This window comes from Sturnus vulgaris, chromosome 2, assembly GCF_052056855.1.
Source record: "Sturnus vulgaris isolate bStuVul1 chromosome 2, bStuVul1.hap1, whole genome shotgun sequence".
NCBI lineage: Eukaryota > Metazoa > Chordata > Aves > Passeriformes > Sturnidae > Sturnus > Sturnus vulgaris.
Window position 1 is genome coordinate 115,105,094 of NC_142244.1, and position 15,398 is coordinate 115,120,491.

Sequence of the window (15,398 nt, forward strand, 5' to 3'; positions counted from 1 at the left end):
TGCTGTACCACCCGCCTGGTGAAGAAAAAACTCCTCATGTCCAACCTTCCTGAATGCCCCGGTAGATACTGCTCTTGGTTATGTAATTTCATTTTCACTTACCTTGGCTTGCATGCAGTTTAGGGCCTACCAAAATCCCAACTCTTTTCCCACAGGGCTATTTTCTTTTTCCTTATTTTTCTTTTCTTTGTTTGGAATGGGACCTTAAAGATTATCTAGTTTAAACACCCTGCCATGGGCAGGGGACTTTCCATGAGACTAGGTTGTTTGAAGTCCCATCCAACCTGGCCTTGAACATTTCCAGGTTGCTTCACTAAAACCAACTCATTAATCTGAACATCCTGTCTCAAGAAGGGACCTGATCCAAAAACCTGTCCTAAGAAAATCCTGTAAACACGAGGTTATCAACAGGCAACTCAAAATTATTTGTCTGAATAAGTCTTGAAGGGTTTCATGTAGTGAGGAAAAGGCAAATTTCCTGCTACAATGGAATAGCTTCCTGCAGCCATCTAACTTTCCTCTTTCTTGGTACATCCTGGAGAATGAAAATGGTCCAAGGAATAATGTGGGATAAGCCAGTTCTCATCTCTAGCCAAGTCTGAAAAGTAACCTGGAAGTTCAATGAAATTTAGGTTTTTAGTCCTGTTCCCATATTTTTTGTATTCATCACGTACAGCTCTAACACTTTACAAAAACAAGGATTTAATTTAATGTTCACACTAAGAAGGCAAAGGTCGTTGCAAAGCCACATTGAATGGTTGCTGGATCCCAGAAATCTGGGTTTTTTGAGTTTTCTGTGCTTTCTGGCACTGACCCCCAGGAGAACACTGCTTGTGACCTGAGGCCTTGGAGAAGGCTCCAAATTTGAGTGATGGAGTTAAAATCATGGGTGTGTAGTTAAACAGAAGTGTGTGCTTTCACATGGTAAAGGGTTTTAAATTTGAAGTTTTTATAATACAGTAATAGGTATGGGATAAGATGGAGAATTTTGGGTGGTGTCTCTTTCAGTGCTCATCTTCCTTCTTCTTCATGATTTCAGGCAGTGGTTTCTGGTTGCACAGTTAGTGCCACACTGAGGGGCACGGGAATTTGAGTATTGGGTTAAAAGTATAAATAATATAGGTGTTAATTCTCTATTGGACTGTTTAGCTTTAAGGGACCTTGTAGCAGCTGGATTCAGCTCCATTTTGCTCGATTCTAGCTTGTAGCTAGAAGTGTTGCTGAACTTTCTGTACTTTAGATAAGATTTAATAAACAACCAAGTCTGGACATGAGAAAATCAGTTTCCTTCATGTTTTTTAATCCTGGCTCTGAGTGAAGGCAGAAGAAACTTGAGACAAACCACTAATTGAGAGGTGCAAACACCACACCATTACAAATGGTCTTCAACGTTCCTCTGTTTCTGAAGATTTGAGCCACCAGTAATTCAGTTTAATTTATGCCCAGGAGCTGACTAGAAGGCTCCAAATAAATGCCATTAATGTAGCTGCTGGGGAGGGCATGGGGAGGCAGTCAGGCAGCTCAGTCCCTCATCCTGCACTGATCCTTACCACTCACAGCCATGGCTCTCTGATCAAAGTGCTGGTAAATATGGAAACCACGAGCTGTGAAGAAGTGAAACTCAGCCTAACTGGCACAATCCAGAGAAATGTCATCTGCCCTGTGTGAGTGGGATCTGCCAACTCCGTGCATCTTGTCTGAGCCACTCGGCTGGTTCCTCAGGAAGCAGAGTTCCCATGAGGCTGGGTTAGGCATGAGCAGAAAACGTGGACAAGGAGACAAGGAGGAAATGTCTTGGAGGTGCAATCACATGCCCAAGCTCATGGGAATTCCAATAGCAGCTCTATTCAGCAAGCTCAGTTCTTCCTCATGGGCAGAACTACGTGAAGTGGTCAAACTATGCTTGCAGGTAGCAATATTAACACCAAGGTGGTGTTATTATGGCTCCCTGATTATTTTTCTCAACAAAGCAGTTCTAATGCACAGCAGCTGCCTCGTGTCCCCTGCTGACCACACGTGGTCAGTGTGTTCTGCCAGATGCCCCCTCCTCCCTCCACTGGTGGCTGCAGCAGGACAGGGACAGGAGGCAGCTCCACACTGAGCTGCACTCAGGAGGCACCAGGGAGAATGAAAGGCAGGAAAACCTGGCCTGCAGTATTTGCCCAGTTACACTCTCCTGCCAGATGCATTCAAATCGTGCCTTTCATCACTGCATGGCACCTCACAGAAGTGTCCATAAAGCAATTCATATCAATATCCAGATTTTCTCTAGGAGTGAGCTCAAAGCTGATGAGTCTGAGCTTGTTAAAAATGGAGAGATTAAAAAAAGAATAGAGCTTTAAAACTGCCCTAGAGCTAGAACTCAGCCAGCCAGTATCTCTGTTTCCCCCCTCTGTGATTGCACTAAGCATTCCAGACCGAACTACCTTTATTTTCTCTGAGATCTTAAAGAAGCACTGCCAGTTCCAGTGCTTCTCTCATGCAAACCTCAGGTGAGACAATGTTTTTCAGGGCACAGGCCATTCCTGCTTGGGACAGAGACCTGAGTATGGGTGTACATCCATCCCCTCCTCTCCCACTTGGAGGTTCTTGTGATGTCAAAGCAATGTCTGAACAACATGGAGAGGGACACCCAAAACTTTTGCGTTTTAGCTACCCTTGGTGAGAAAAGAGAAATCATGAAAGTTAACCAGCACAGTAAAATCAGCCAAAAATTATGAGCTTTTTCACATCTCCTCAGCAGCTAGTTAATAAATTAGTGGCTTTCTGCTTACGATGAGAAAAGTAATTGTTTAGAATTAACACAAACACTAATTGAGTCTTAATGTGAGTCTATTTTCACCTCAGCTCTGTGAATTTCTGAGGGGCTGAACAGGCTGAATTTACATTAAGAGAAAAGTGTGAGTAAGGCACTTCACTGCACACTGCAAGAGTTGGTTGAAGAATCCATTTATGCACAACTCTGAGCAGGAACCAGCCCAAAATGAAGCTGCATTAAAAACAGGGACTCGTCTGATGTAACTGTTGGGGAAACTGCACACACAGACAGATGTCCCAGAAAGATAATTTCTGTGAGAGGGAAGAACCCAGCACAGACACCCGGAGCTGAGGCTGATCCACTTCATGCCAAAAGATGTTGAAATACAGTTTTAGTTTCTTTTTTTATTTTTTTTCCTTTCCTTTGAAATGTGAATATCTTGGAATTTATTTAAAATACACCCTTCATACTGTGGGAGTAACCACACTTTCTGCCAACAGATAAGTGGCAAAGGTGTTTCTCTGAGTTTCCTCACTCCCCAAACCCTGAGAAATTTTCCTCTTACCTGCACAGGGACTCACTGCAAAGCCCACTCTCCTCTGGGCTCTGTCAAAGATGACATAAAATCCTTCCATGACTGTAGCACCAATGACCAGGGCGTTTGTGGAGGAGGAGATGCCAAATCGGTAGCACTGCAAATTATCTCCTATCACTAGGATGGGCTGAATATAAAGCTGTTAAAAAGAAAATTTAAAAAAAAAATAAAAAGAAAAAATGGAATCCAGAGTGTAAAAAGAAACACCTCACAGCAGGTGAGACTGAAAAGTTCAGGTTTTTTCATTTTTATAGTTCAGGCATGCAAATTCCACTGGAAATAGAGAATGGATAGGGGAAAACAGATTTTTGTACATGATTTAAAACTGGTCAAAGCTAACAGAGAGGTAAGAGGTAAAGCTCATGGATTCTAAAATAAATTTAAACACGGTCAGTCACTACATGCAGGTCAACAGCAAATTCTGGAGATTCTCACTTTTTACCATATTTTCCATAAGGGAAGGTTGGCTCAGGAAGAACTTGGGAGATGAACTCAAATTAGAGACTAATTTAGTTATTAAAAGAATTATTAGGATGGAGTTGATTCAGTGTCAGCTTCAAGGTTCTAGATTTTATAAATTCAAGTCACATTTCCCCCCTGTCTCCTCGGGGAAGATGAATGATTGCCAAGCTACATGATCAATACAGAAAAAGCTTATCATAAGGCTTTACTATATTTCAAGTTAAAATGTACTTAATAGGTTCATTCTTTCCTTTGCTCCTGCCTGTCCCTTGAGGTAAAAGAATGTATTAGTAATGTGAGAGGATACCAGCCTGTACTGCAACTTATACTGGGAGGAGAAGCCAGAGAAGAAAAACAAAAGTGGCACGTTATATTCTAAATATGATGGAATGGATGGAATATTAATAAAAGATAAACCAGGCAAGTTGCAGAAACTGGTGAAGAGCTCACAAAGGGTCATAGCCAAGATTTTCATATTCAGAAGAAGTGCTCCAACTCAAAATGCCACGAGACACAAATCAATTCCGTTCCCAAGACGAGAAGATCAAAATGAGCAGAGCCATTCTGTATTGACACCAGATATAGCCAAAGCTCATGAAAACAAAACAAAAGTTTGCCTGTTTTTCCTGACAAATTGAAAAAAAAAAAAATTCCCAACTAGATGGACTGCACTGAGAGGGAAACTGTGCTTTGTGCTTTTCTTTTTTTTTTCTTTTATATTTGACAAATTTGTTATTTTCCCTATTTAAAAACTGATTTAAAATTTTTGATTTTAAAAGGTTTTCCTTACATGCAACAAGCCAGCTCCCTATTACTGCTAAAAATAGCTCCTATTTTTTAAGAGCATGTGCTTTATAATAGAAAAAATAAATGCACAGATGAATAAACAAAGAAGGTTGAGACCTGTGGTAGGATAGAGATCCGAAACGACCTACTGGAGTTTTCATCCCTCAGGTAAATGGAGAGTTTGGGAAATAAGGACCAGGGTTTTTCAGTTCTATCCCAGCATGCAAGCTGTGAACCAGTCCAGAAACCAGAAGAGAATTCTTGTATCTGCAAAACAAACCAACCAAACAAAATTATACTAGCAGACTACAGACATTTTGATAGGTTTTTGTGAATGATCTCTACCACTATTTGATAGTTCTTTTATTTCCATGGAGAAATTCAAGAACACAAATCTGAGCTGCTTCTTCAAGGACCAAAGCAAAAACCCAAACCCCAACACCCAAACCAAGGTGTGTCGTGACCCCTGGAGAAGGGGGAAGAGCCAAAAGCAAGTTTTGCTCTCCCTTCCCTCCCCATTTTTGTCTCATTATTTCCTCTACTGCAGTGAACACATGGAGCCTCCCTGAGCAACCACTTCCACAATGGGATTTTACTGCCTCCCTCCCTCCTCTATGACCAAACACCGACATTTTGAAGCAGCATTTTACGTTTTATAAAAAGCACAAACCAAAATAAAAACCACATGAGAATATAATGGGATAATGAGGTCATCTCCCTTTCTCATGCACCTACAGCTGCTTACTCAGCTTCAGAGTTTTGAAACCAAGGGCTAAGCCAAAAATCTCCTGGCATCTAAGGGAATCAAGGTTTGCTGTAATGGAAAGAAACACACCCCTCTGTCTCTTTTGCTGCCCTGTCACTCCCTACCAGTACAACCCGACATGCTTTTGAAATAAAACTGATTAACAGTACTTTGTAACATATCCATGAACTAACAAAACAAAAAGCAAGCTCATACAGAGCTTGTTTAACTAAGACAAACATCTTGTTCAATGTTCCTGCTCCCTGAAGCTGACCTCTTGCCAGATCTGAGCAAAATCCTTCCTCATTTCACTGCATTATTTTGGCTGGTTCTTGTTCCCCCACAAAGCAGCAGTCAAGGGAGGAGCTCGATCTGAGACTGCACAGCCAAAGCCTCCCATCTGGGTGAAGGAAAAAGATGGAACCCAGCCTCTGCACTCTCCTCACTGGTATTTATCTGTGATATCGATTATTCTGAAAGCATCAGCTCGTTCATTAAAAGATGGCATTTTACAGATGACAGGCACTCACCCCTCCCCAGTGAAGTGTTTGTTGGGGCTGCACGGAGACTCCTTCACATTTCCAAGTGCTCTGCTCTGTTCTTGGGCCCCAACAAGCACAGACTCATGTGAGGCAAGGAGATTTCCCACCCCAAACAGCCCTTTGACCCTTAACTCTCAGCTCTTGCTGAAGTGCATCCCTTGGCACAGGGCAGAACACTCTTCCCTCTCAGCTGAGTCCCAGGCCAATCCTGCTGAGAAATACAATTCTCCTCTCTTTCCACTTTGTCTTGAAAATCAAATCTGATAAAAATTGCAAGATACCACCCAGCCAGGTCAGGCCAAGCCTACAAAGTGCTGTTTTAAGTGCCTGCTTTAATTTCCCAGAAAGTTTGCTTGAGGCATTGCATTTCTTTCCCTTCCTTCTGCACACTGCAGCAATGCATATGGGAGATTTGAAAGCACAATATCCAAAAGGCTATTAAAATAAAGATTTTAGGATTATCTGAGCTTTTCTTCATTCAACTTTTTAACTTAACAATGTATTACTGCTGTCCTGACTCCAGCTCAGGTAGGTGCCAACCCCCCCAGCCCATCTGCCAAAATCACCCTTCCACACCAAACTGCATCATAACAGCTGCACCCTGAAAGATTTCATTCCAGATAGTTTAGGTTTAAAAAGCCATCTGCACCACTGAAGAGCATAGAGTTCACAGCCTTGTTTTTTAACTGAGCTGCATAAAGGAATGTGCCATACACAGTTATCCCAGCATATCTGAGAGGGAAATAACATCTGGCTGGGGTGCTCATAACAAGCTATGAGGAGTAGGAACTTGTTAACCTGGCTCACCTGTGGTCAGAAAAGTGTGTCTGACTACAGCAGATCATTCTTTTTCAGTGGCACATCTCCTGCCAGAAGCACAGAGCTGCAGTACAATTGCTGAAAATACCCATTTTCCTGACATTGCTCCTACACAGCTGGAATCCCATCCTTGCACCCTGTAACTACTTTCTTATTTAGTTGACTGTCTCCTTTGTTTAGAGCCGTCAAAGTAAATTCTGAGGTGTGTGAAGGGAAAGGGGTACAGCAGGAAGGTCCTTGAGATTAAAAAGAACTCAGAAAATACCACGACTTTATGCATTTTTAATAGGAACAGGCAAAAAAGCATTAAGTAGAGCGAATGGTTTCCCTCTAATACCTTATTGATCTGTCCACTGTTTCCTTGTCAGGTGGAAGGCCTCAGATCAAATGTCCTGACCAACATCAGAGGGGGGTGTGGACCACAGTGACCCACTTCCCAGGAGGATTCCTTATCCACAGGGTGACCTTACAAGAGCTCTTGGGGTGGCTGCTCTCAATTCTCCCCCCGTGGACTGAAATTGCTCCAGTCAACACTTAAGTGTTGTGCAAAGAGAAGAACTCGTAACTGGTACATTTATTTCAGACACTGGACATCTGCAGGCAGTGAAGAACACTTCATGCCCAATCTCTGCTCTCAATCAAGTAGGAAAAAGGATCTCAATCTTGAATTATCAGCACACAGGCAAACACTCTGTCTTTGGGGCAGCTGCTTACTGTGTTTCTTGTGATTTGCATCAACAACCACAGTCTGATTGTGAGTCCATGACAAAAATACTAAGTTTGCTCACACTGAAATAGCTGGTGTTTATTCTTCCTCTTTTAACCTTCTTGGTGCTGCTCCTTGTATTGAACAAGAATTTATGAATAGTTTTTATTAACTAGAAAATGCTGCTTCAGCCACTCTACACACAGAGAACTCCACCATCCCCATGCCCTACTTCTAAAGCCCACTCTGTTCCCAAAGAAAGATGCTTTTGAACATAAATAATTCAATAATGAAGGTCAAAAGCAGCTTTATTGATATGAATAATCCTAATGAATGGCATTTATTCTAGACAGCTCTAAGAATTATACTTGGAAAGGAATTGCTTGCAGCAGCAGGTTCTCCTACTGTATAAACACTCTGTTTTGAATGAAAAGACTGATTTTTGCACTCTTAATACTTTGAATCAGAGCAACAGGGATTATGTCCGTGTTTCTGCAATGCTTAGAATAAAACACTCCATCTCTGCCCTATTTCTGATGCATTTCCATACACACATTTCTTGTCTGCTCTTGTGGCCCCCCCTTTTCCCTCCTCTCTTTTTTTTTTCACCTCTTCCTTTCCATCAAAGGCCATCAGTCATTTCTCCCTTATTACCAGGGCTAGACCAGGGAAGGTTCTGCTCCCCTCAGGTGAAAATCCCACGACTTGCAAGGCAGGCAGCAGAGATGACACTCCTTTCAAAGACCCTGTGATCCTTTAACAGGAATTTCACATTTTTGAGCAGGTTTGATGGCATTTTCTTACCAGGGACGTGCGAGCTATTGCCTGCACCACAGCACTGAAGACTTTCTCTGGCAGTCGAAGCAGAGTGGTTCCACTGTCTACTATGGCTTTATCAGCATTGTACTGGGGAGGGGAGAAAAAAAAAAAAAAAAAAAAAAAGGAGAGAAGTTGTACTCTGTAGTTACTGTAATGCAGATCCCACTGTCTCCTAACCAGAACAAAGCTGCTCCTTTTTGGCAGCTGCCTTCCCAGAACTGCATGTCATACTTGTCAGCAGCTCTCTCCAGCTGACAGCTTCAATTCCAGTGAAATCTGAGAGCTAAAAAATAAAAAATCAAGATACCATCAGCCTGGAGACAAGAGTGGGTTTATCAGCACCGGTCAGGAAATTACTGTGCCACCACAGCTGGTGTAAATGGTCACGCTGCTGTAAAAAAGTCAAGTCTGGCCCCTCTCAGAGGGGGAAAAAACATTTTAATATTCAGTAGAAAGGTGTTAAACACCCTGATGCAGCTTCCAAGCCCTGAATTAAGGTCTCTGCTAGCATGGGAACAACTCTAGTTTAAACACAGAAGCCTGTTTAAATGGCTGGCATATCTAATATAAGAATAACCAGAAAAAATTAGGACTTATTATGTGTCTGTACTCGCTCAAGAGTACAAATGCTACACCTTTATCCCTTGACTGCTGAAAACCCCTAAAATACACACAAAAAAACCAAGTACAAAGGAACTTGACGTTTCAGTCTTGCTCCTTAAAATCTGCACAAAAACCCACCCACAGCAAACGGGTCTCTCATTGGTAAAAGTTCAACCCTAAAATTAAGAGATTTCAGCAAACTTCAGATACTGTAAATGAGGTATAAACTTTTTAAAGTGCAAATCTTTTTTCATGAACTCCTTAAAAACTATGATTAACTATGAGAAAAAAAAAAGGCAAGTAGCAGTGGCAGCTATTTGCATTAACTACTTTTGCTGCCAGTTTAGGCAGCAGGATTAATATAACTGAACTGTGACATTTTTATGGCATAATCATAAGACACAGGATGATATAAAGCCTAAGCTACTTAGGAAGAGGTCAAACAGCAAGTGAATTTAAAATATACCGGTTTGGATGTTATCAAGTCACATGGAGTCCCTTTAGATGCCGTGACAAAAATAAAATACACCAAAAAAAGTAAGAAAAAGTAAGTCTGACAGTTATTTCCACATTTCTTTTTGAAAGAGCTGCTATGGGGCTGCCATGTAGAGCTGACAGAAAAACAAACAGGAAACCATTTATTCTGAAGAGTGGAAAGAAATGCCAAGGCATTTTAGAGTCTATTTTAACAGATTTGTACCACAAAATACACAATCACTGGCATCCTGTAATGCCACCCTTGGGAGAAAAAAAAAAAAAATAGTTAAAAGGGTTGATATAAACCTGTGCAAAAACCTGGGAGTAGCAGGATTGCTCACATGGGGACTGAGCACCTGGTTTTGCCTTCCTGGCTCTCCTGGTTAATATTTGCCAGTGCAAAGTGCACTCCTGGCAGCTCAGCACTTCTCCCAGCCTGGCTGCCAGGCTCAGGGCCACAGCTGTGGAGCAGCTCTGGACACATTCCCAGCATTGAAGCAAGGGCACAGCTTTTCCCTGGCAAGGAAAGGAGCAGTCCCTGGTGAAGGCTGCGAGAAAATGTTCCATTTCCTAGAAAACAACAGAGAGGAGAGAGGGCACACAGCTCCTCATCCTAGGGTGAATCACGCATCCTCTGCGGGCTCCCAACCAGCCAAACTTTAATTGTACTGCTCCTGTTTCACTGCTCTTCCTCTGAATTTCTGTGGGAAGGTCTCCTTTGATCCAGGAAGGCTTGATCCTTCTGCACCAGTGAAAGCAACCCCTGGCTCAGAAAAGAGCAACAATTACAGGAAACTTTCCTGACACACCACTGAATTTTTCAGTGAGTTGTTTTCTGGCAACAGCATGTATTAAACCACTGAAGGGCTCCCCTTCAAAAACATGTTGACTGTTTCTTAAGGCAAGGAATAAAAGCAAACATTTACTTTAAAGGACCAGTGGTTTTGCATTCCTAACAGCACAAGAGAAGCATTTAAACAGACCTGGTTCTGCTTATTGAGTTGAAAGATGCTGCGACTCATTTTAAATAATTGATATGGCAATATGATTTCAATATTTTGCATGGAAATATAATATTTATGCACATGTAATATTGTTATCATGAATTCCACTTAATTTATATGAACTATACTAAAATTATCACGTCCCATTGATCTCCAACTAAGAGCATGAGAGTAAAGTGAAATTGGGATGTCTAAAGAAATTGGGGGATACAAAATACAGAACTAAAATCAAAACATGAAGAGTAACAAGCAAGAGTAAGAAAGAGATAAAGCACACACATACCCATATATCTATCCTCCACAAAAAAAAAAAAAAAAAAGAAAAAAGAAATGGCTTTGGAATAAAAATTGCAACAGCACAGTCTCATTAGACTTATCCAGATTCAGCAGAACATTATTCCTAATAGAAACAGAAAGCTTATCCATCAGGAATAATATGTGCCAACCATAAGAGAACAAAAGTTGATTGCAAAAACACAAAATAGAAAAGGAAGCCTAAGATGAGAACATTAGGAAGCAGCCCAGAGTGACACCTGGCCACTGCCATCATGAGTTTGTGAGCTCTACAGGGGTCAACCCAAAATCTCCCATTCCCTTTGTTTGACCAGAATTGCTTTAATTCAGTTCTCAGGAGACTGCAATGCTTGCCAAGACAAAACGGACCAATTAGGGTTTTTTTTTTTTTTTCCTCAGCCAAACCTGGATTTCACAGAGACAGGAGCACAGAAGGGCCAGTACCTCTCTGCAGTCCAGCTCCAGGTTCTGTCCCCCGACCTCCAGTTTGAGGATTTCAACCTGGTAGTACCACTCCTCCTTGATGGGTGTGTACCAGATATCCCCCGTGTACAGACTGGGCTCAATTCCACCCAGTACCTAAGGGAAAAGAGAAAAGAAGTCACTCACTTTAAAATCCCACGTGTTTGGTTTTGGGGCAAGTGCACACAAAAAAGGGGGAATATTTAATTGTGATATTCAGGGGCATCAAAGGTTTAATTTGGCGACATTTGTTAGGATTTTACTGTCAAGTTCTCTGTCAATAATAGAGCAATGTGAAACATCTAGATGTTAAACAGATTGTGCTTCAAACAGAATTCCCATACTGGGCCAAATTATCAGCATCACCTACAACCTCACACTGATTCTATTATGAAAACACCACTGCTTAAAATTAAAACAGTATCTTCAGTGGTTACATCTAGGCAATATATAAAAATGATACAGAATAATAAACTTACACATAAAAATTTGCTTTATCAGATCAGAAAAGCATCAATACTGTCCAAGAAGATTTCATTTTTTCTTACACACATCTGAAATGGAATCCCACCCTGTCACTGCTATCACTATTAGCTTCCATCAAAACCGAGGCTGGGAGCATTTGTGAACTCTCTGACTCTGAACTAAACCTAAGGAAGTTCTCTCTTGGTCTTCAGTTATAAGAATAACATTTACAATATGGGAATCCTCTGCAAAATAAGTATTTGTGATCAGCTCCTGTGCTGAGATGTTTATTTCAGCATCATTTGGGAACAGTCATTCCATCTCCCAATTCCAGATACATAATGTGCCAATTCATGGTCCCACTAAAGATGATGGAAAGACTTCCCAGCAAGCAGGAGATCTGATCTGGAGATTTTTCCCTTTAATATGCTGTTGGAAAAAAAAAAAAAAAAAAAAGCCCCTTGATTGCTCTCCCCCTTTTCACATCATGTAAAAAAAAATTAATACTGTAGCATTTTGATGAGATTGAACAAATTTATCAGCTGAATAAGGAACTGCTCAGTTTGAGAAATATAGCAGAATCTGCCCTGAGGAAAGACCACAGCATTCATGTTTTTCTTTGTTGAAAGATGAAAAGTTTACTCAAACTTGAGAGAGAAAAAAAAGAATTGAGAATGAAAATAAATAACACTCGAATTTTGCCTAAGGGCTTAGCTTTTCTTTCAAAAAATAGAAAGCATATTTAAATTACGAAAATATATTTAAACACTAAATTTGGCAGAAGCAGGATAGCCAGAGAAAAGAGGGAGAGAGATGAACAAAGATACATCTTCCCTCTCCTATTGACAGATACCCACAAGACTACCTCCGTTGGTACCACTTCCAGAAACAGGGAGTCCAGCACCACACATCTGCAGGGAGAAAATGTTGGGGATCTTTGCCTGCCTCACGAGGGAATCAAAGAATGTCTCCACAGAACTCGAAGGCTTGAAGGTGTTGAAAAGCAAAACAAACAAAAACAAGAATTGTAGGGTTCATTAGAAAGTTTCTTCACAGAAATCAGCAAATCATTCAAACAAGACCACTTTTCACAAGTAAATTGAATTTCTGACATGCAGCTGATGAAAGTTCTAGACATAATAAGTCATTAAAACCCCAATATCTGTCATTTTTCTGTTTCTGCTGTTTTTAAAAACATTTTTACTCTTGACCACTGTCAGCACTGCTGCCACCAAATCCCTAAAACACTGGAGTAATTTTCAATTGCACTTTCCAAACCCAAACACCAGCTTCAGGCAGAAACTCTCACCAGTAATTTCTGTTTGGAAAAGGCTTTTCATTATTAGAACACTTGCCTTTCACACCTTTCCTTAGTTAAAAAAGCAGAATTTCAAAGTCAGGATTTTCAGTTTTTCAACACTATTGAATTCTAACGAACTTTGAGTTCAGTGGCCCTGATTTCCTCTCTTTTCTCTTACAGAACTTCATATCCAAGCACTCCCTTCAGCTGGTTACTGCCAGCAGGTTCTTCCTGACACTGCAGGTCCTGTTTTCCTTTGCAGTCACTGGAGTGCTGCAACTTCCCTGTAATTCAGATTTGTGTGCACAGAGGTCTGAGGGGCCAAGTGCTCTCAGTACACAAAGCCCAGAGCAGCCTCAGAAACCAACAACCCTGAAGTCGTGGAAGAAGGGAAGAACAAATGCCCTGAGTACTCTGTTTGCCCAAAGCAGAGTTTGAGAATCTCTTCTCTTCTCTTCTCTTCTCTTCTCTTCTCTTCTCTTCTCTTCTCTTCTCTTCTCTTCTCTTCTCTTCTCTTCTCTTCTCTTCTCTTCTCTTCTCTTCTCTTCTCTTCTCTTCTCTTCTCACCAAAAGGTCAGATAAAAACGTTTCCATGATTTTTTTCCCTCTCTTTCTTTTAAAACGTTTTGCTTTAAGAAGCTTTAACATGTTTTTTCTTCTCTCTTCTGTCTCCTCTCACTTCTTTCTCTGCTGACAATCCATGAAGCCAATAAAAACAGCTCTCACACAATTCTGGAGTAAAGCAGACTCGTCAGGCAGTGCTGAATCCTTTGTTCTGTCTGGGTAGAACTCACTTTTGGTTGAAAATTACAACTTTGTAGTTTTCCAACCACGTTTTCAATTTTAGATTTTAAGGTTATATATTTTGGCCTATAAATTTCAGGTTTTAATTGAATCTTCTGCCTGGATTTCCTGCCTCCAGAGGAGCAGGATGTGCTTGGTTCTGTGTTCCTGGAAATACTGTAGCTAATATTTGTTCTGAAATTATCCATCCACCTCAACTTGATGAATGGAGAATGTCCTAGGATGAGCTGCTGAGGGCTTTGCCTTGGGCCAGTTTTGAGAATTATCATCAGAGCTCCAATAGCTCCCTCCACACACATCCCACAACCACACTCTGGTACTACAAACTCTGTAAAAGCTTATGCATTCCAGAGGAGCGAAAATCAGCATTTCCATCACCAGAAAAGCCAAAATCCTCACATGGGGCTGTGGTACCATCACAACCCAATTTATTCTTTCTGGAACACAGACAGGAGATCCGTAGGAAAGAGTGGCTGGAAGGGTGGAGTGTAATGCTGGCAGATCACCTGCTGGCTTTATTTTAACAGATTTTTGTTCATTGTCCTTGTGGAAGACCAAGGGGAGGGGATGGTTTACCTTGGCTAAGGCATCGTAGGCAAGGCCAAGGATCCCGTGCCATTTCACCCCTGGCAGGAAGAAGTTCTCTGACTCGAGGATGGTGGCAATGTTGATGGTGTAGCTGCCATAGAGCCCTTTGGGCATGGTGATGACATCTGTGCCCAGCACTCCAGTCCAGCTGCCTTGGCTGTACTTCACTGTGACCTCGATGCCTTGAGATCTGTATGTGCTTGACCTTTAAAAGCAAAGGACACATTGATGCACAGGCTGTTCATTTGCAATGCAAGACAACAGAATGTATTCAATCTCAATTTTGCCCATAGAGGGAAAAAAAAAGTAAATTAAGTATGCAAAATATGTATTCATACTGCTTGTAAGATCAGGAAAAAGCAGAATTAACAAAATCCCCAAAACTCAAAACCCCATTTTTATCCAGAAGCCATCAATAACTCAAATCTTCACAATGTGTTTTTAAAAAAAATAAATAATCTAAGGTTATTATGGCATAGGACACTCCCTGACTCAGACTGGTCTATAGGAGCAACACCCTTAACTGGAGAAGGAATGCATTAAATGGCACTAGAAAATGGAAAGCTGCTGAATTCAAATCTAAAATTGAAATGCCAAGCTAAAGGAATAGCTGTAGACTAATAGCTCATTAATATTACTAAAATATCAATTTTGAGTAAATTGGAATATTATTGTGAGTATCAGCAGTAAAACAGAGGTTTCCTAAACCTGCAGTTTGGCCTGTCTGTGAGGAAGTAAGTAGAATTTGATATTATTAACAAATGATTCACTGACTTGGAGGAGGAAAGGAACTTATTTTTTCTAGAGCAGGGAAGCAAAGGCAAAGGAGCAGTTAAGCATGACAAGCAAAGGAAGGAACTGAATTATGTTTAAAAGGCTTAACAAAACCATTAGTAAAAGCTTCAAGAGATTCTTCATTTTAAAGACCTGTAATCCGTAAGGATTGTAATCATATCCCACCCTCATCTCTGCTGAAGAGCTATTGAAGTTCTAGATTCCTCACAATTTACTTTGGATCCCCTTCCTGGCACACAGCTTCCCCTTTTGGAGAGACAGATGACCACACTCGGTTCATCTCAAGAGACTTTCCACAGCTTTTTGGAATGTACATCAAGGGGAGGGAAAAAAAAAAGCATAAAATAAATTTGTAACAGCATCTTTACATGTGT

General features: G+C 41.0%; 1 protein-coding gene across 1 annotated transcript in view; it reads right to left on the bottom strand.

Annotated features, from left to right (window-relative positions):
- The window catches only part of BACE2 (beta-secretase 2), a 52,927-nt gene that overhangs the window by 9,277 nt on the left and 28,252 nt on the right, over positions 1 to 15,398 (bottom strand). The window contains exons 3-8 of the mRNA XM_014880610.2: positions 14,218 to 14,434; positions 12,395 to 12,523; positions 11,055 to 11,189; positions 8,218 to 8,319; positions 4,719 to 4,868; positions 3,324 to 3,492 (exon numbers count right to left, since the gene is read on the bottom strand). Of these exons, the coding sequence (XP_014736096.1) occupies positions 3,324 to 3,492; positions 4,719 to 4,868; positions 8,218 to 8,319; positions 11,055 to 11,189; positions 12,395 to 12,523; positions 14,218 to 14,434 (902 nt within the window). The remainder of the gene's footprint in view (positions 1 to 3,323; positions 3,493 to 4,718; positions 4,869 to 8,217; positions 8,320 to 11,054; positions 11,190 to 12,394; positions 12,524 to 14,217; positions 14,435 to 15,398) is intronic.